A 21,697-nucleotide genomic window follows, 5' to 3' on the forward strand; every position below is an offset into this window, starting at 1 on the left:
GGTTATTTATAAGGTAACTACTGTTTTCTATTTCTACTTCTCCTCTAGGAAATCTTTCAAAACCATCAACTAAATTATTTCAGTGCATTGGACTGTAGCTCGAAATAGAGACAGGCATACAAGACCAACTTTTTTCGCATTGTCTATCATCGTATAGTCCAGACAAAATAGACATAAAATAGATGTTGCAAACCGCATAGAGCCAACAATTGGTATAGACATAGAGCATTGAGGCATCGATTAAATTAAAATGTCAAAAAATCCCATGTGTGCATAAAAAGTTATCCAAGGCTAAATGTCGAAAATAAAGCTATCAAAAACAAAAATACATGGACGACTTGTAGGTTTTGTAATTCCCCAAAAAAAGTAACGTCACTCTTTTTCCTCGAGAAATCCTTGATATCGCAATTTTAAAATGTGTTAAATGTCAAATAACAGGTTTTTCGGATATTTCAAATTTCAAATATTTCAAATCATGTGTAGATTATAAGCTTCTCTACATTGGAAAAATTCACTTTTTATTTCTCAGAGCTATAAAATAACAAAAAAAAATATTTTTTTTTTCAAGAGTTAATTTTTTCGTTTTCGTCCTGTTTTTGAACTATGATGGTTTTATGATTTTGCTCTCTTTTCACTTAACTGGCTTTATCTTTGCCAAATTACAACCAATCAAGAATTAATTACAGTTTTAGTTTGTCCCAAAACTTTTTTTTTGCGGACAACAATTTCTCCGCAATTTTGTTTTTTTTTTTCACTTTCATATCATTTTATTCAAAAACAAGTGAATGAGTATCTATTAATTTTTATTTTTGTTTCATTAATAACGTGCAGTTTATTTTCTTTAAAAAAAATATTTTTTTTTTTCATAAAAAAAAGACTACTGAAAATTTAAAAAAATAAACAAACTTAAAATAAAAATAATTTTTATTATTTTTTCTTCGTTTGTATGTCATTTAAAGCATGTAGGATGTAGGTATAGGTACAATGTTTACATTATTTAAAAATTAAATCAAAAAGATGTTGTGTAAAATATTAAAATATTTTTTTAAGTATAAAAATTGGTATACAATTCAAAAGAAAATACTAACCGTTGTTCGAAAAACTGATTTAAAAAAAAAAAATGTTTTTTTTTTTTTTCTTAAATCCAAAATTAGTTTTTTTTTTAAACTTTTCTTACAATGAGAAAAAAACGTAAAATTTAATATGATCAATATATGGTGTTCCTTGATCTGAAGTTGTTTTTTCTTTCAGTATAGTCATAACGTGAAGAAAACGCTTTTATGGAAATGACCGTTCTTAACGTTTCAGTGGTTTGGGCTGCAGTCTGAGTTTTTTTTGCATTCTCTATAATGGTAAAGACATATTTGATTGATATCTAGAGTTCGATTTATTTTTTTTTTAATCCTTAACTTGCCCTGTGTTTTTATAAATGCCATCATAATTGTCTCAAATGTCCACAATCAATTTCCACTTTCGCTGTAACGGTGCAGCACCTTGTCAAACTACGGGGCCCACAAGGACGTGAATCGCCCACATTGAACACGATCTTTTTTAACCATCGCAATTTCCAAATATCATTCCATTCTAGTTTTCGTAGAAAAATTTATTTTTAGTAATAAACCATTTGATATGGTAAGCAAAATAAATTCCAAAAATCAATTCTTAGCAAAAAGTTCCCATTTTCAGTGTTGCTAATAAAATTATAATGACATTTCAAACTTGAGTGACCCTATTTTAACTTAATCACTTCTACGACCTAACAGAATTTACCACCAAAAATTACATTTCTACCATGTGCCAGACATTTCGTTACAATATAAATGTCAATCATCTGCATCACCATCATCATCATCGCCATAATAATGGTTTTGAACACAAAATAACCTTTAACCTTTTAGTGGCATTTGAGTGATATCTTCATAGCCTCTTTGTGTAAATAAAACTTTAACCTTTTCTGAAACCATGGTGCCTTTAAAATGGTTTCACACTTTCAACGCCTATTTTTGCTCAATGCACAATGTATTTGTATATATTTTGATTGTGCGACGCGACGCGGCGCAACGGTAAGAAATAAAAAAATAAAATAGCATTAACCCATGAGTAGAGATAAAATTTTAAAACCTTTTTCCCGTAAAGAATGCTTTTACCAGCATTCATAGGATTTGCTGTGTAATGTTTCCACTCTCGTCCTTTATATCCCATGTAAAAGTACATATTTATGTAGATAAAGTTAAAAATGCAGAGACTGATTTATAAACGAAACGCTTCTTTTACTGGATGATGTTAACCAAAATGGATGTAAAATGCAGGAAACACGCAATCAATCATGTTATTTTATTTTATTTATAAAAAAAATCTGAATTTTTATCTATCAAGTTAAAATTTCTGCGAATTGTATCATTACAACTTACAACTTATTAATTAATTTTAAATTAATCTCTTTGCTTAACAGGACTTCCGAAATTGGGGACAAGGATAATCTCATGCACATTTTAGTTGAATTGTGCCACTATTGTATGGCTGTGAGTTCCGTTTAAACGAAAAAAAAAAAAACAATTTTCGGTGCTATTCAAGATGCGAGTTTAATGAGCTAACTTGAGATAAGACTTACACTAGCACCGTTTTTATTGTTGGTTTCGGAAAGTAGTTTCTAAAAGAGCAAAGGTATTTCGATAACGGAGATATTTGTATTTCAATTGTTTTTGAAGCATCAAACAGATAAATATTAATGTCTCCAAACGATAAACAATTAAATAACCCATTAACTAAGGCTTTAAAGTTCGATGCCTAATGTATACTCAACGATTTGATTCGACATCGTTGCGTTTTGGCTTATTTAGGATCCAAATCAATGGTAATAGGTAATTGACCAAAATGAAATAAGTTATTTCTTTCAAAAACTGCTCTAACAATTTTGATTTTAAAAAAATTAATACTGTTACAAATAAGTTCTTACTTTTGAATAAAAAAAATTGCTACGAAATCGTTTTTTTTAAATGAATTTTTAATTTTTTTTAAACCAATTTTTTTTTTTTTTTTTTTTTTGAAAAATGACTTTCTCAAAAGCGACTCTAACAATTTAGATTTAAATGTTTGTATGTAATGGAGCAAATAAGTTGGAAGCGTTATTAACGGTGTCTGTCATAGAAACGTTTTCTTCATTTCTCAATTGGTCGTAAGCGATTCAATCGATTAGAACGAAAATATTTATTTATGCAAAATATTTACCTAGTCCATTTTTTTTTTTTTTTTTTTTGAAAAATCAATTTTTTTTTTAACAGTTTGATGATTTTTTTTTTTAACTTTGTTAATAAATATTTAAAATGTCATATTTTTTTATAGGTACCTACATTTTTTTATCTAAAAAAAAGCTCTAACGATTTTCAAATTTTTGTTTCCAAATAAAAATATTTTGCATTAAAAAATACTATTACAAATAAAAAAAAACTGTAGGTACTAAAAAAAATTCAATGCATTAATTTTTTTCTAATATTCGTCAATATCACAATAATTATGAATATTAATGCCAAATATCAGCTAAAAATGCAAGGATATTTAAAAACAATTTTTTTTTTTTAATGCAAAATACATTTATTTGCATAAACCAAATTATTAAAAAAAAAAAATTGTTTTAAATGCATTTAATTTTAACAAATATTATTGTTTTGTATGCATAATTTCAACAAATATTTTTTTTAACTTCCATTGAATTTTTTTTATTTTGATATTTTTACGATCCTGGCATTTATTATTTTTTAAAATATTTTTCAACCGTTTTTATCTCCGACTTATTTATATCAAGAATTTACCAATCAATTATAGACTCCTTGACACATGAACATACATTTCAAATGTAAATGCCCTCGTAAGAATTTTTTTTTTTTTTTTTTGGTAGGTAAATGAAATTATTTCAAAAGCGAAAACAAGATCATCTTTTTCATCGTAAAAATAAAAAAACAAACAATTGCTAGCCAATTGCCGAAACAAAAATACTTTCCTGTCATTATCCGTGACATTTTGCTGAAAAACAACATTTTGCAACACGATAAAATTAAAAGCTTTTATAAATATAGCTCCACATTAACCGCTAATTATTATTACTCGCATATTATCATCTCGCACAGATCCATTGATCTTTAAATACTTGTAAAATCCCAATATTTTTTTCAGAACAGGACGTTGCGATGATGTGGCGTATTCGTTAACTGCAATAAATACCAACAAATAATTTGTGACTGCTGATTGAAAAACATTAATGAAAAACTTATTAACAAGAAAAAAGCACAGTCAGCAGATAGCTATATAACATTCAAAGATATAAAGATCCGTTTCTGAACTGTGTTCACATAAAATTCTTGCAACATTTTATTTTTAGAAATTTTCATCAAATTTTATTAATCTATAACAAATTTGGGCAAAAAGAAAACAAAAAATTAAACAAAATCAACTCATTAATTTTCTTTTCTGCAATAATCATCTCCCAGAAAATCATCAACGCATTCAACTAAATCGTTGGACATGGCATTGTTTTGGAAATGTGAAAAACTCCCAAAAAATATTTCATTAATTACAGTGAAGGAAAACACATACAGGAGCGTGTTATGCTAGTTTGAAAAGTATGTTCACACACAAAGGAAGGGCGCTTAAGACTGCAAATGGATTGCTTTCTTACGGTCCTTACAGATTTTCTTCTAAATTAATGTTTTTTTTTGGATACAGCAATTTAAAGTCAAACTTTAAAGGTACTATTTTCAAAAATACGTTAGTATTTTTTAAGTCCATCCTTACAAATATCACCTTAAAGGTTTCAATAATAAACAGGCGCTGTTAAGGTTCAATGCGGCTATGAACACAAAAATAAATCTCTGACTACAGACGCAGCTGTCGTCCGCCTGCTAGATGCCCCATCACAAATGCATCTAAAAGTATCTTCTGAATTTTAAAATAACTCTGAGAACGATGGCTATTCTATATATATTTCATATGTGTGTAAAAGCGAAACAAATAGGTTTAGTTGCCGGTGGACGTAGCTTTTTTTCGCCCAATGCCAGACTGAAGCATCGAGCGCCACCGGACAGTTGTTGGAATGACACTAGAATATTTGTGTGTTCTTGAGATTTCCAGTTGAAGTGTGACCGTTTCGCCGTGTGAGAATTTTTAAAAACGAACTGTATCAGAACTTTTTTCTAAACCAAGTGTACTTTTTAAAGTGTTCCCTTGAAATAAATAACAAAAAAGAACTTTCAAGACTCTTATTGTATATTGTGATTTAAGTGAATTAAATATAAAAATAAACTTCATCATGCAGGACGTAACTGTAAGTGAATCTTTAATCCATTTCCACATTCCCAAAAATTACTTCACACAATCCCTTTAAATACTTTACCTAATTACAAGAAATTCACCAAAGTGTGGTGGCAAAAAGCCAAATAGGTCGATGAACGACAAATTAGTCCAACTTGGCAAAGTGGTATTGGCGGCAATTTACAAAATAAAAAAAAAATAATAGAAATCGAAGTAAACGACAAAGTATTGTCATCAAAAAGTCATCAAAATGTTCCACCTAAGTTACATAGGTATTTAGGGATTTGAATAAGAAAATCAATCTTCAATCAAACGGATTCAATGGAAATGAAAAAAATCGGAAACATTAAAGAAAATAATCTGAAACCAGCAGGTGAAGTGCCAGTTGCAGCATCATCTTCTTCCATTTGAATGTCGTATATAACAACTTTTTGGGTTGATTTTATTATTTTCTATTCTATTTTCGTTTGAATACAGTTTTTTTGTTATTTAAAATTTGAGCGACATTTCAAAAGGGCTCTTGAAGACGAAAAGAAAGAAAAAATAATAAATAAGCCGGATATAAATATATTGTTTAGTTATGCAAGTTTTTTTTTTTTGTTATAACTTTCTTATGCATAAAAATAATTTATAGAAAGTGGGTGGAAAATGGGGACAAGAAAAAAAAAAAGGATAAAATAACATAGAAAGAAAAAATAAATAAAACAGATTGCATGTTTTAATAAAATATAAAAGGGGAGCTTATATTTTATTAAGATTTTAGGTTTCCTTTGTTTTTATTAAGAAAATTCAATTATAGGAGAGAAGAGTGAATTTAGTTTTTTCTTTCAAAGAAAATAATGTAGGTATAAGAAAAATTTCAATATTATAGTAGTGTTTTCTTACCACAATTAAATGGAGGAATTAGGATTTGATAAACTTTCAATACTTTCACGAAACAGCTTTTCATCACTATTTTATTTTAAATATAAAAATAAAATAATAATATATCAAAGCATTTTTTTTTTAACTCTTTAAAAACAGAAATAAGGTTTTTTTTAGTTGATGCATATCAAGAAAATGTAGGTTACTTCTATAAAATTATATATAATATCTCAAAAATGGAAGCTTATAAACTTCGGATGACTTCGGATTTGAACTCAGCACCAGATTTGAAAAACCTACAAAAAAGTATATTTTCAAAACTAATTGTTTTTTTCTAAAAATGCGTCTTAATAAGACAAATCAAAACGCATACTTTTAGCAACTGTTTTTGTATGTTAAACTGTAATCATGATTCTGCCAAACACTACAGATTTTTGCATAAATGTATTCTTTACTAAAAGTACAATACCAACTATGCAAATATATATTATTATTATGTACTTACTATAAGATACTATCACTATCTAACTGTTATCTAAAGGAATATTTTCAAAAACACACGTTACTCAAATATACTCGTATATCTCCTTGCGATGTTTTTTTTTTTTTTTTTTTTTTTTTTTTTATCAAGTATGATAACATGACAACATTAAATGTACTTAAAATGTCACATCTCATAAAACACAAGAATTCCCAGCTGCAAGAAAGATCAAAACAAAGAAAAAAGTATAAGTGAGTTGAGTTTACTTTGGATTTGAAATCGAATGCAATAAAAAACCATAAGGAATACAAAATAAAATGTCAATAAAATAAATATATACAATAAAAGTAATTTCTTACTCGCAGGAAGAACGACTTATTACAGACAGTCAATCCAAATAAGAATAAGCAATAAAAATATATAAAGGTCATAAAATGGCATCTGAGAAATGAATGACTTTTTTTTAATAAGAATGAAGATTCTTTAACGAAAGTTTAAACAAATCGATCCGATCTTGATAGAATGTTTGAAAATTACTTCAACTTAAAAAAAGCTTAATCCATTTTGTAACTTATGTATATAACTTATAATAATTGATTAAAATAAGTCTACTTATCAAATAGCTACAACTAATTTACTGACCGTATATGAAATTTTACATAACATTATACGACTATTATCTTATAACTAAAAGTACAGTCAAATCAGATTTTGACATCACAAAAAAAAAGCTTAAAGTTAAACATTTTATGTCACAGGCCCCTTTTTTTACAATGACAAACAAAAATTCTAAACGTCAACAAAAGTTTCTGAAGTCAGTTCAAGCTTGTTTCGATTTTTTTCTACTGTATCTATTTTTCTGGTATTGGTATTGGACCACAAAACTGGTTAAAATTTCAAACTTTAACTCACCGACCAACAGAATTAAAAATCATTTCAAAAGGGTTAAAATGGGTACTGGGTAATTGCTTCCTCGATTTAGGGTTAATTTAAAAAACACGCAGGTACCATACAAAAAATTCTCATAGGAAGGTGCATTTTCATGATGTTTTTTATTTCGATTGAATTTAAAAACATAACTTATCTTACATAGAAAATTCTTTGTATGACAGGAATGTTGTTCTTAATTATTATTTTGAGGATATTTTTCACAATTATCAAAGATTTATTTGATTTATCATAATAAACGGAAAGCATTTATACAAAGCATAAACACGAAATTTAAAATGACGTACTGAAAATGTTGGCATGATATTTGTCATAAATCGTATCAGAAATAATTAAAAAAAATAAATCAAAGATATTCAACAGATAAATAAAAATAATGAAAATAAAATTAGAAAACTTATGTGATGCAAAAGTTAAAAGAATTTTTGCCCGGATAAATATTTTTTCATAATCAACTTCAATTTTTTGTGATTTCATTGTATAATGTTAGGAAATATTTTAAAGGAAAATGAAAGCAAAATTAATATTTTTACTTAGCAATTATCTTTGCATACATAACACGACAGTAATTTATATGAAATATTTCTTTGAAATTGAGTTCTTATTGCAATTTTTTATTCAATTTAATTAATTGCCAGTGAAAACCTAATTTTCTATAGGGTATAAACTTGAGTTAATAAATGTATTCACTTTTTTCTTCAGGTTTTTTTATTATGTTTTAGCACCACTTTTTTCTTGTGTGTTAGTTTTGGAATTTGATAAAGATAGTTTATATCTGCTTTTTTTTTGGCGTTCCTAATCTGTTCTCTTATTTTATTTTTGTTTAAAAAAAAAAATTTAGACTGGGTAGTAGTGTAGAGAATATTTATTATGAATTTTAAACACCTTTAAATTAAACCAATATGTGGCTCCAAATGCATATATGTTAAAATTAATACTCTTTTGTTATTCATGTAGTACAGCGTAATGAAATGTTTAGTGCAATGGACTATGAAACCAGGAGTCTGGGTTCGAATCCTAACCTCCACCAAAAAATTGAAAAAGTGTAATTTGTGGGCTTCTTCCATTCTTGACGAATAATTTTTTTCTTTAATTTAAAAGAAATGGACTAAAATTATCACTTATCAGGTTAAAAAAAACCTCACTTGGCATTAGCTTGTCTTCACCCCATTCTACAATTTAAAACTTTTGTCTTAAATCTGGTTTAATTTTACATCTAGGCTGGGAATCCCTTTCAAACATTAAAAAAGAAGTTTAAAGAAAATTATTCAAGCATTCAGGGCAATAGATCGAGATACAACCAAACAGGCAAGCTGATAAACAAACGAAAAAACATCATGAATGCGAAAATTTAAAAAAATCTATTTTAGTGTTAAATGTGTTTTTATTTAATATTACTTTCACTTAAAAAATCTTCTTTCTTTGGTTCTTCGATCATTAAGATAGAAAAACAGTTATGAAAGTACAGATTTTTATAATAGGTACATACTCTCAATGGAAATGGGTCCCTAGGGTGTATACGTGATATTTATTATATTGATAAACTCAAGTGAAGGAGGCATTTTTTTTAAGCAGCAAGTTTAGCTTAGATGCTCACTGTTTTTTTACTGGTTTTTACTTAATACTAATTGTCATCCCTTCAAATCCAAAATTATAGATATATTTTTAAAGACTCCAAAAATGACATTTCACTACATCTCCAATATATCAACAAAAAAAAAACGTACAAAAAGGTACATAAACTTTTTACGGTACTTAAAATCTAGTCTTCATTTAATCTTTCTTCGTGATTTTCTTTGCCAGTAACTTAAATTTTAAGAAGTTAAATCATATTAAGATAAAAAAAAAATAAAATGAAACCAAAGACCAAGTAAAACTATGCAACAAGTTGATAAGTTGATCAATTAACCAATTCAAAAGTTCTCCTTTGCCCTCGTTCTAATAAATAAATTCTTTAACTTGAACTTTATCATAATATACCAACGTTATCCTCTTATATACTCTTATTTGTTGATAAAAAAAAGGGTTGCAAAACTTAACAACAGCAACAAAAACTAAAACATGGCACACATATCCTTTGAAAACTTATGCATATGTTTTGGTGAAAGTTTCGTTTACAAAGCATTCCTCCTTCTTTCTCAAGTTGAGTGCTTCTTGCTAAACTTAAGAGCAGGCTATACCTACTAGTATATAGTAGGACATTCCCCTAGCTTACCTCTATAACATTTCTCACCTACTTGCTTCCCCTATTTAGGGTTGATTTTTCACCGGAATCTAGCCAACAATCAACCCTAAATCATCTGTAAGGGTAAAACACCTCGTCAAGAGCAATTAGGCGTAATCGAGAGGGAATTCGCTCAGCAAATATAAAATAAAACTTTGTTAAGCATAGTTAGTTAGGGCTAGAGCAAATATTGACCCAAACTTTGAACTTCAGCCTTAATTTCTGTTGGTCTCCTATATGAATATAGTAGAGTTTGTATATTAAAAATATATGGTTTGGAAAAACGTGCCCCAATTGCAATTTATTACATAATTAGTTGTTTAATTATTGTCACACACAAACACAGTCAGCCAGCAGCGGTCGCTATTGTTGATTTTAACAATTACCAATTTAAATATTGGGGGCCACAATAAAGCTAATGGTTTTGGTCAGCAGTCGTCCTTGTTCATGTATATTCGTTTTTGATTTTATTGCCAACCATTTATATGGGGTGGCAAATGAAGTGTAGATATAGATACACAGCTTTGTAATGACGTGGGAGGGTATTTTTTTTTTTATTATTATTATTTCTTCGAACCCAGATAATGTAATTATTTTGGCTGCATGCAAAATACAATAGTTTTATACAATAATTACATTTTATTACTCAAGTACATCAGATAATGTTTTTGAAAATAAACAAAGCAAAATAAATGTACATTTGTTTCAATTGTTAATTTAACAACCAAATGTACCTAAATATAGATTTAAAAAAATAATATTTTACCGATTCAAAAATATGTTGAAAAACAAAAATTGTAAAATTATCCTCAGACTTCAGATTTAGTTACAGTTTATGATACTTATTTCCAACATTGAGATAGGCTGAAAAAACACTCGCCTTGAGACCCAACAATTGTAAGATTGATCCCCAATGGCAGTTCCACCAAAACTTAAGATGATTTTCTGTTTAAATTAAGTGAATTTCTTTTAAATCTGCACAATCAAAAAATTAACAAGATTTGTCCGCTAAATTAGCGCGCGAAAGTCATCTTGTTAAAAACCCATGCAGAAGCCCCTTAATTTAATGCAGATTCCGCTTGTTTTTAAGCAGTCTTTTTTCGCCGTGTAGAGTTTTAAAACCATAACAAATTTTACAATATTATTGTAAAATTGGGGCCTGAAACCGAAATTTGGCAACTGAGTCGGTTGTTATTTTTTGTTTAGAGAGATGGTATTTTTAACATGAATGAAGATAGCAGAATTTTCCCGCCACTTCATCCACCCTCTGCTGACGTGATGATTAATATAGTCATCAGTAGTAGCTTCATTATTTTTAATAGACCACAGATATTAAACTTTTCACACTTGGGAAGCACTACTCCATTCAAATGTATGCCGGAAATAGGCCTTTGTGCCTGTCTGTCTGTGTTTTTCGTGCTTATGCGGTACCCATTTCCTTCATTGCAGGGATAATCTGCTCTTCACTTATGATGGCTCTATCGTCAGAAAAAAAAATCACTAAAGAAAATAACTTAGCAATTTTAGAATTAAATAATTATTGATTATTATTAACTATATCAAGTGAAATATGATGCGGACAGATAACACAGGTCGACAAAAATAAAAATATTTTTTGTGCTTGGGTTGAATTTGCACTTTTTGGGTTCATTGTAAACCAAAACAATAGATAATCACCCTTTCCCCTCCTAAGATTTGCTTTTGTAGTGTTGGGAACAAATTACAATTTTCATACCCTGTGAGTCTAACTCGAGTTTAATGAGCTATAGTGCAAGAACCGTGCATTTTACAAAAAAACTGTTACGGTATAAAATGTAGATAATTAAAAGATCTCCATTTTTGCTAAAGCACTTTATTCAACTTAAATTATAACAAAAAAGTTTTGATGAATACAAGGTTTTTTGCTCTGAAAAACCCTGTTTTTTGAGTTCAAATTGTAATATTTTTTTATCTAACTTCAACTTTGGAAACTTTTATACTTTTTTAAAAACTGCAATACCGGGATAAGTTTTAAAAATAATAAACCAGAGTTACACAATACAAATTTTTTTCGTCTTGTTGCTCTGAAATAAAAGCAAGAAATTGAGTTTTTAAGAAACTTGGAACTGTTCATTAATTTGCAGAAAAATGGCGTATGAAATAAAAAAAAATCACGTGTGCAATTCACACTTGGTAGAAGTGAAACCTTAAAAAATCATTTTTATTGCAAAAAAAATCTACCTATTTTTATTCTATCACCTTCAAATTCATGGTTTTTATATGACAACCTAGATAAATTTTATATAATCTGAAAGCTTATTGTCTTAGCTCAAAATATATATATCGATCAAGTCTATGAGACATCTACAAAAAGAGCTAGAATTTTTTGAACTCGATCAATTTCCAGCAAAAAAAAGCGAAAAAAACACGTATTTTTATCTTCTCACACTATTCAATTCATTTTTTCCTTAACAACCTATACAAATTTTTACACCATCTGAAAGCTTATTGTCTTAGCTCAAAATATATATATCGATCAAGTGTATGAGACATCTACAAAAAGAGCTAGAATTTTTTAAACTCGATGAAATTTCATCCAAAAAGCAAAAAAAACATTTATTTTTATGTTCTCATGCTATTAAATCAATTTTTTTGTTTGACAACCTATACAAAATTTTATACCATATGAAAGCTTATTGTTTCACCTTGTATAATGATGCATAAATCTTTTTTCAAAGATGTCTACAAAAGAAGTTAAAATTTTTTAAAGTCAACCATGTCGAATTTCCAGACTGAGATTACGGTACTTCCTACACTGGTAGCTGGTCATCGCCAATAGATCTCCACAGGTGTTTTGAGGTATTTTAAAATTTTTTTCAATTTAAGATTGTGTAACTTGTACGTAATGTACGTGTTGCACGTAATGTTATGTGTGATATATGTATCAAATAAAAGGTTATGTTATCAGCATGCGTATTAAAGTTAAATCAAATTTGTATGTGCACTAGATCAAAAGATATAACACGTGTTGGAAAAGAACATCTTTTTACCGTTATCTCCGAGTTTTGAATATAAAATTAATTGAAATTTTGTACAATTAGAATTTATTTAATTACCTATCTACAGTACAAATTTCGTTTATCTATCTATTAAAACAAAAAAGTTATAACAAGTTGAAGTCGTGTCGCGTTTTCGTTTCATCTTGTTTCAAATCACTACGATACTAAAGAAGTTTTCACTTCAAAAAATATTTTTTTTAATTAATTGTTTCTTATTGCTAAGCAATGTTTTATTGAAAGAATTGTAAAAAACAAAAATCAATTATGGGCAGAGGAAGCAAAATATTGTTGCAAAGTAGGGAAATTTCACAAGAACTGCATATTTTATCGAAAACCGTAAGGATTTAGGCTGAACAAGCTACCAAATTCTGAGAGATCAAGTTTCGTTTCATCCATTACTTTCTAGACACCCTGTATATGCAACAAAATAATAAAAATACCAAGCAAACAAATTAATAATTTAATGTTTCAATAAATAAAGAATTTCAATATGAACTAGTTTGGCTACAGTTTGGATACAGTTATTTTTGTAGATTAGAAATACCATCAGAGAGAATTACTTTTACCATAAATATTGAAAATAAAAGGTATCAAATAATGCCTCAAGCTCCCATTTGACAAAAATTCGAACAAAACGAAAATTTCGATTTAATTTTTCTTTTGTCTTCTTAATTTTCTTTTTTTTTTTATTTTCCTGAATATGAATATGAAAACAGCATTAATATGAAGAAAACAAAACAAAAATCAGCCAAATCGGTTAAGACGTTCTCGAGTTTTTGCCAAAATTCATCCGACAATTTTTGTAAAAAACAGATTTTCTTGAATACTGGAAATTGCTCTGCTGACTTCAAAAGCAAATTAAAAAAAAAAAAGAAAAATTTTTCCAGATGAGTATCAATATAGCTATCATAATTTCATAGTCACAACCCAAGCACAAATTTCGTGTTGACCTGTGTAATTGCCGTATTAAACTTAAAAATGAAAAAAATGCTGCAGTTTTCTTTAAGGTAGTTGCTATTCACAACTGTTTTGCAAGAAGGTATAAGAAATCAAGTACAACAATAATCTATTACAACAATAATATAAAATTATCCAGTTAAGGGTTTTTACAAAAATGTCCGGTCCTTAATATATTCTTAGATCAAAATTTTTTTGTTACTTATTAGTTTTCGGAAAATTGCTAATATTACCTATATTAGGGTGCTTCTTAAAAATCAATTTTCGAAATTTTAATGGGACACCCTTTCATTTTGTTCTTCCTGCCTTAAATATAAATTGGGTAAAATTTGGTCCAGTTTAAACACGTTCTAGGGGTCGCTACCACATCTCAAAGTTTTGAAAAATACACCAAATTTTGTTTTTTTTTTTTTTCTCAGAAAATTTAAAAATTTGTAATCAGAATTAAGTACTTTATATTAAATCTTTAACTGTTTTGAAAGAAGTTTTGATAAAAATACAGCGGAATAAAAATGAGGTTTAATTTTAAATATTTTTGAAATTGACATTTTTTTGTGTTATTCTGTAGAATAGCTTAATTGAAAAATTCAATGATTTTATCTGATCTTTATTATATTATTATCTTTATTCGACAGACAGTCTGACTGTTTATTAGAAGATTGAAAAATCGGGTCTTAAACGTACTTTGTATTGTAACAAAAAAAATTTTGTTGAAATTGATCTTTTTTGTTTACTTAAATCTTTAGTGAATGGTAGCGACCCCTAAATTTTAATATTAAAATCGGAAAAAAATACCATACACTATGCTTATATGGTAGAACATAATGCAGGGGTGTCCCATTAAAAAATCGAAATAAAGATTTTTTCGACCATATAAGAAGCACCCTAACCTATATGGTTAACACACTCATTAACAACAATTTTGTCAACTTATATTTCACTGCACAACTTCCTCATGACATTGAAGTTGCTTCCATTTTAACCTTAGTCTTGTTTAAAGCAATATCCGGTAAATGTTCTTGAAGGCGCTTTATAGTTTCGAGAGAAATTTTCCTCACCAGCATTGACGTCCTTAAGAATATCAAAGTTTCTCTTAAATAGATAGAAACGAATAATTGAAAAATGAGACTTTTTGGAACTTAAATCTTTAACTTATTCCACTATAAATTATTTCTTAATAAATAAATTAACATTTTTTTTATTTAAGAGGATGGATAAAAAGAGTACGTTATTTTAAAATAGAAAAATATGCCAAATTCACTCCTCCGCACAAAAAGAATTTAACAAAATGATTCACTTTTAATTTCAATGTTAAACAAATTATTGCGAAATGATGCGTGGTTAAGATTGTCCTTCGTTGCTTATAATGCGGTTTAGTCAGCCGATGCAACTAAATAGTTTTGAAAATGAAATCAAAAGTGTGAAAATTTCATTTGGTTAATATTTTTGTCAGTCTTTCTTTGGTGCAGTCAGTGAAAGTGAATTGTCCACTTTGCTCTTAATTTAAAGTAAACAAAATAATAAACAAAAATATTTATTTAAAAATTAAATACATCTGAAGTTGGTGAACTACAAAAGTGGCATAATATTTTGAATAAACAAAAATCCGTCAAAAAAGTGAGCGAAAAACTTTGAAACAATTATTTTTTTTTTTATTATTTTGTTCGTGAATTTATTTATAAGTTGCAAATAAATTTGCAAATGTTTTCCAAAACTGTATACCACTTGACGTCATGTTTTGAAAAAATACAAAAATAAAAATAGAATTAATTAAATCGCCACAGTTTGTTATTCCAGAGACACATTTGTGTGCCAGTTTATTTTATAATTTTATTTTATGCAGCAATAAATAAAAACATTCGTCTGTTGAACCAAAACGCTGCTATACATATATTGGGGTTGATAAATTTTAAAATTTGATGTTATATTATCAGAGTGAGGCGTGATTATATATTTGTTGTTATTATTTTTTATTTTTCAACGACGATGTATTATATTATATATTATTAAAATGTTGGATTATATTTTTTTTTTAAATATTTCTTTTTATTTTGAAATATATTTATGCAATCGTTTTGTTTTTGAATTCAATACAAAATCGCTCAGACATTACAATATGGAAATACTATAGAAAGCAATCTTTTGAAAAGAAAACATTATTGCATTGTTTTCTTTGTGATTATCTTAAACTTACAATAACACTGGAACAAACAAAAATGCATAAGTTCATGATATTCGAACCTTTTGAATGAATAATTCAGGTTTATTTTGTACATTCTTTTGTATTTTTTCAATATTTCAGACATGGAAAGATGCAAAACTACATTTATTACCTTATTAAAACCTTCAAATCTGTCATCTTGATTCTTGTCATTTATTTCGAAGTTACTTTATTTTCCATATTACATATTTATATTATTTTTATTTTCCAAAAATGTTGCTTATGTTAGTTTGATTAGTTATTCTTCATACTTCATAGTCAATACAATACTATTCTAAAAATGTTCGTCAAACTTTTTTTTTATTTTTTTCAAAAAATCGGCATCGTATTCCAGGTCCGAATTAGTAATTTTTTTAGATCTTCAATTGACTCTAGACGCTTATTTGCACTCTTAAGTTTCATAATTGTGAAGATACACTCAATTGGATTCAGATCTGGAGTGTAGGTAGGTATACCAACGTATTTTTCAACCTAAGAAATAAAGCAAGAAGGGTTTTGTGTATGGCTTTTTTATACTTGCAGTGATGCTGCTTGTTTAGCTTTCACCTTCAATATTATCATTTTTAGTCATAAATGTCTAGGGCCCATTTTATTCACACTCCATTCAATTCGGCATTTAAAAATAAGAAAACTGTCAAATCGCAAAGAAATTATAAAATGTTTTCTTTAAATTTAATGGAGTGTGAAAAACTTAAGCCTTAGCTTATTTTAAAGCTTAATATTATTCTTTTATATTAAAAAAAAAGTTCATACTTACAATTTTGGCTGTATAGCAAGAAGCATTGTCCTGTTGACAAATTAATATGCAAGTTCTACCAAAAATGTCCAGCGCAGAGGGCTCTAATTGGTAAATTTCCGCAGTGACTTTCGATTCTAGGAAGACCATTCTATACCTTATTAATCTCTAGAGAAAGATCCCGAGACACTCTAAGTTTTACGTTACATAAGAAAGATGCATTCAGAGCTCAGTCTTTTCTTTTGGTTCTCTTCACGAGAAAATATTCCCATTTCCAGCATATAGTTGGAACTTCGATTCCTCGGAAAAATAACATTGTTACACATGTCTTGAGTCCAAATAAGATGCTTCTGAGCCCAGAGCAATCGTTAATTGCTCTAAATCCAGCTTTCACAAGCCATTCCTTCACTGAGCTTGACGAAATTATTTTCCTTTTTCTTTTCGTGTAACTCGATACAGGTGATTTTCAAGCTCCGCCAAAGTTTTGAACCGATGCTAATCAGGTGCGTACACTCCCTTGGGGCAAGCGGGGCGGTGCCCTGGGGCCCCCGAACAACCCCAGGGCCCCCACTGGAGACAATGCAGAGAAGGAAACTGTTAGCATAAATTGAGTTACGAAGTAACCAGGGAGACAAATTATGTCATTCAGTGTAATGTATAATGCATTGGTATCCACACAATATATGTATATAGATTTTAAAAAAAGTTACAGCAGGGGCCCCAAAAAAAATAAACTGCTTTTTTAAAAGAAAAATTATAATTTTATCTTAGGACCCCAAAAAATATTACTTGAAAAATCTTTGCCACCACAAATAATACATTAGGGGCCTCTAAGCACTTAATTTTGAGGCTCTAAAAATAATTTTTCAGGGGCCCCAAAATAAAAAAAATTATGTCTGATGATGGAAAATAAAATATGTATTTATTACTTCAGAACAGGGGCCCCAAGAACTATCAATTCTAAGCTAAAATTTTTTTTACTTTAGGGTCTCTAAATATTTAATTTTGGGGGCCCCTAGTACAAGTGTTTACCACTTTTATGAGAGACATTTTAAGTAAGTATAGCAAAGTGCAATACAAACATATTAAAACATTAATATAAACCTAAAAATAAATAAGCCATACAAAAAAAAAACGCATGGCGTATACGTAATTTTTTTTTGTAACTAAGGGGCCCCCAAATATCAAAGGGGCCCCAAAATTTAGTCTTACCCCGGGGCCCCGGCGAATCAACGTACGCCACTGATGCCAATTACTGAGCAGCACCAAAAAACAGTCTTCCACTGGGGTCTTTTTTGGCCCATAGATATTTGAATCTTTTGCCTGACACTAAAATGGTGTAACCTGTTAAGGCACCACATATAACCTCTGAAACTGTGGTTTTGATTGGAACCAAATATTTTTTATTAAAAAAAATAACGGTACCTGCATAATTAAGAAACATTTAATTTTCTCAAAAACGGTTTCTATGATTTTTATAACAAAAACTTCAAATTTTTGTTTTTAGTCAAGTTAAATTAAAAAAAAAAACACATAAAAAAGTATTCTCCTTTTCTTAATTATATTATTTTTTCAATATTTTGCAAATTCATGGATTTTATTTAACTACTTGGAACAAAGGTGGCAATTAAATGATGTTGTTGCTTAAAGTTCAAAGTACCTCAATTGAAATGTGGGTAAAGTAATGAAGATTTTAATTCAACAGTTAGCTACATAAATCCTTATAGATTTCACGTTTTACTACATCATAAACTCGCTTTTATTATCAACTGATGGTGCAAACGACCAGTAAATTAACATAATATTTTTAGCACCAGTGATTTCTTTCAAATTCCTTTTAGATGATAACATCAATTATTTTTTTCTTTTTCTTACAGCGTCGTGCTTCGCGCGTTGGCTCACTTCGACGTGGATCCATCTCACAACTACCACAAAAAACACACGAAATCCCATGGGATATTCTTGAACGATTGCTGATGCCATTCCTTTTTTGTCATGCAGCTGCCATTATTATTTCGACATTCTTACACGCATTTGACATATCTCATGTGTCAACATTTGCTATTTTCGTTTGGTTTGCCCTGTCAACAGTTGGTGCTGTTCTGTTCTATCATTTTGTCAAGGTAAGGTTGAAATTTTTTATTTTGGCTCATTTGAACATATATTATTTGTTATCTTAAATTAAGCTTCAACAGTTATTGTTCCTGCAGTAAAACCTTTTTTTTATTTTGAATTTCTCTTACACCCCCTAACCCGATTTTACAAAATTTAAAATGAATTTTTAAAAAATATTAAAATTTTTTTGAGAAATATTTTTATTTTTTTAAATTTCGTGTGTTAATTAAATATTTCTTCGAAATAGAAAAATGTTAAAACATTTTTATAAAAAATCATTTATGGTCACGATTTTCAATTTTTTTCTTATGAAAACTCCTTTTTATTATAAAAACAGAATTTATTTTTTCAACAATATTGATGAAATTCCTAAAAAAAATCAAACTATAATTTGCCTTATTTTTTTATAAAAAGCTTTAAAATTGGATCAACTAATACCATAAGATTAAGTACGTGTGGTGCAGTCGTGTACTTTATTTTAATTTTACTCCATAAACCTGAAGTTTTTGTAAAGTAATTTCAATCAAATTTTTAGGTCTATACGTGGTTTTTTGTGATTATATCCAGTTCAGATTTTGTATTAGCTATAGCATTTCAAGACATTGCATTTCAAAGAAGGTTAGCTATCTTAAAAGTAAATATCAGTTTTTTACATATCAGACTTGTATTTACAAAATGAGAGTTTTTTTTTTAGTATTACTAAAATTAATTTGAAAATTACAAATTCACTCTGGCTTAAATTAATCAGCTCAAGTTTTTCAAATTGTTAAAAGCCATTTTATAGAGGACCACATAATCTATAAAGTTTTTCGATGAACCACTTTTGAACAGCAGCCTAAAACAAATATATACAATATTTTGATTTGGTACTCCGAAAAATCGATTGCTAGACCCCTCTAGAATATACACACTAAATATGAGCTCTTTATATTAATGGGAAGGTCCTCCGCTTTGCAATTTTCCATTTTTACATCAAGTTTCTACTAAAAAAAAATAATTTTTTTATTAATTGACTTTTTAGCAAATTTCTTTTCATATTCCTGTAGGAAATTGAATGCTCTACAAAAAAGGCCTTATACACTTTTTTCGTTTATCTAACCGTTGAATAGATATTTGAGGTCCAAAAACCGAGAAAATCTTAAAAAACTCGTTTTTTGTTCTCAATTTTGTAACAAATTGAAAAATTATAATGATCAAACGCGCAAGACATATTCTTGTTGAAAATTGATTGCTCCACAAAAAAGGTCTTATTAACTTTTTTCATTAATCTAACCATTCTAAAGATATTCGAGGTAAAAGTTAAAAAAAAATATAAAAACATTTTATATTTTTAAAAAACTTCTAATTCACTGAAACTTCATTATTTTCAAATTAGCAAGATATATTCTTGTAGGGGCTTAAACGTTCTACAAAAAATTCCTTGGAATGAAATTGATTGCTTTAACCGTTTAGAAGATATTCGTATCCAAATCGCAATGCATACGGGTCATAAGAAAACTATTGAAATCAGTGAGCATTGGTTTGGATACGAATATCTTCTAAACGATTAAAGCAATCAATTTCATTCCAAGGAATTTTTTGTAGAACGTTTAAGCCCCTACAAGAATATATCTTGCTAATTTCAAAATAATGAAGTTTCAGTGAATTAGAAGTTTTTTAAAAATATAAAATGTTTTTATATTTTTTTTTAACTTTTACCTCGAATATCTTTAGAATGGTTAGATTAATGAAAAAAGTTAATAAGACCTTTTTTGTGGAGCAATCAATTTTCAACAAGAATATGTCTTGCGCGTTTGATCATTATAATTTTTCAATTTGTTACAAAATTGAGAACAAAAAATGAATTTTTAAAGATTTTCTCGATTTTTGGACCTCAAATATCTATTCAACGGTTAGATAAACGAAAAAAGTGTATAAGGCCTTTTTTGTAGAGCGTTCAATTTCCTACAAGAATATGAAAAGAAATTTGCTAAAAAGTCAATTAATAAAAAAACTATTTTTTTTTAGTAGAAGCTTGATGTAAAAATGGAAAATTGCAAAGCAGAGGACCTTCCCATTAATATAAAGAGCTCATATTTGGTGTGTATATTCTAGAGGGGTCTAGCAATCGATTTTTCGGAGTACCAATTCAAAAAAAAGAATTTCGATTTTTTTGACCCACCCTAATATACAACGCTGTTTAGCAATATCTACATATTTGAAAAACATTTGAAAGCCTTAATGCAAAAATAACCATTTTGGCAGTTACCATGTTTATACCAAATGGTTATGGTGTCGAATTTCACTTTATATGCAGAATTTTCTATAAATGATAATTCCATGTGTTCTTGTAAATATTTTTTTTTTTTTTTTGAGTCAAAAAAATATTGTTTTATCTAGGAACATGAAGCAACAATGTTTTATCGGTAAAAGTTTAAGTATTTTAAAATACCAAATGAAAGCTTAGATCTTTTTAAGGAATAAAGTAATGAAATTTTAACAATATTATTTTAAATTTATAAGAGTAAAAGACATAGGTAGTTAGCTTGAGCATAATTAATACCATCTTGTATGTAGCTTATATCGACAGCTATAAATGCTTCTACGTATTATAAATCAAATACAAAAATTATTCATTCCGTCTTTCAATATTTGTTCACAATGCCCGAAAAAGCATAATACTTTACTCACTTATACATAACTGTCTAAATTTTCTCTCAAACAACGATAAATTTAAAAAAAAAAAATAATAAAAATAATACAAATTTTCAACTTTCTTTCACGGTCACTAGCTGAGTAATCTGCCTCTCTGTAACTTTTTGTGAAATCT

At 28.2% G+C, this 21,697-nt stretch overlaps 1 protein-coding gene across 3 annotated transcripts in view; it reads left to right on the forward strand.

Moving 5' to 3' along the window:
* The first annotated feature begins 5,020 nt into the window (after positions 1-5,020).
* Positions 5,021-21,697, forward strand: part of LOC129918475 (D-beta-hydroxybutyrate dehydrogenase, mitochondrial) — a 53,482-nt gene continuing 36,805 nt past the window's right edge. The window contains exons 1-2 of one of the 3 annotated variants that reach the window (XM_055999058.1): positions 5,021-5,317; positions 18,651-18,896. In XM_055999058.1, coding sequence (XP_055855033.1) covers positions 5,303-5,317; positions 18,651-18,896 — 261 coding nt within the window. In that variant the 5' untranslated portion in view covers positions 5,021-5,302. Of the gene's footprint in view, positions 5,318-18,297; positions 18,450-18,650; positions 18,897-21,697 lie in introns of those variants that run through there. The other 2 variants (XM_055999057.1, XM_055999059.1) reach the window with 2 other exon arrangements.

Source organism: Episyrphus balteatus, chromosome 4, assembly GCF_945859705.1.
Source record: "Episyrphus balteatus chromosome 4, idEpiBalt1.1, whole genome shotgun sequence".
Taxonomy (NCBI): Eukaryota; Metazoa; Arthropoda; class Insecta; order Diptera; family Syrphidae; genus Episyrphus; species Episyrphus balteatus.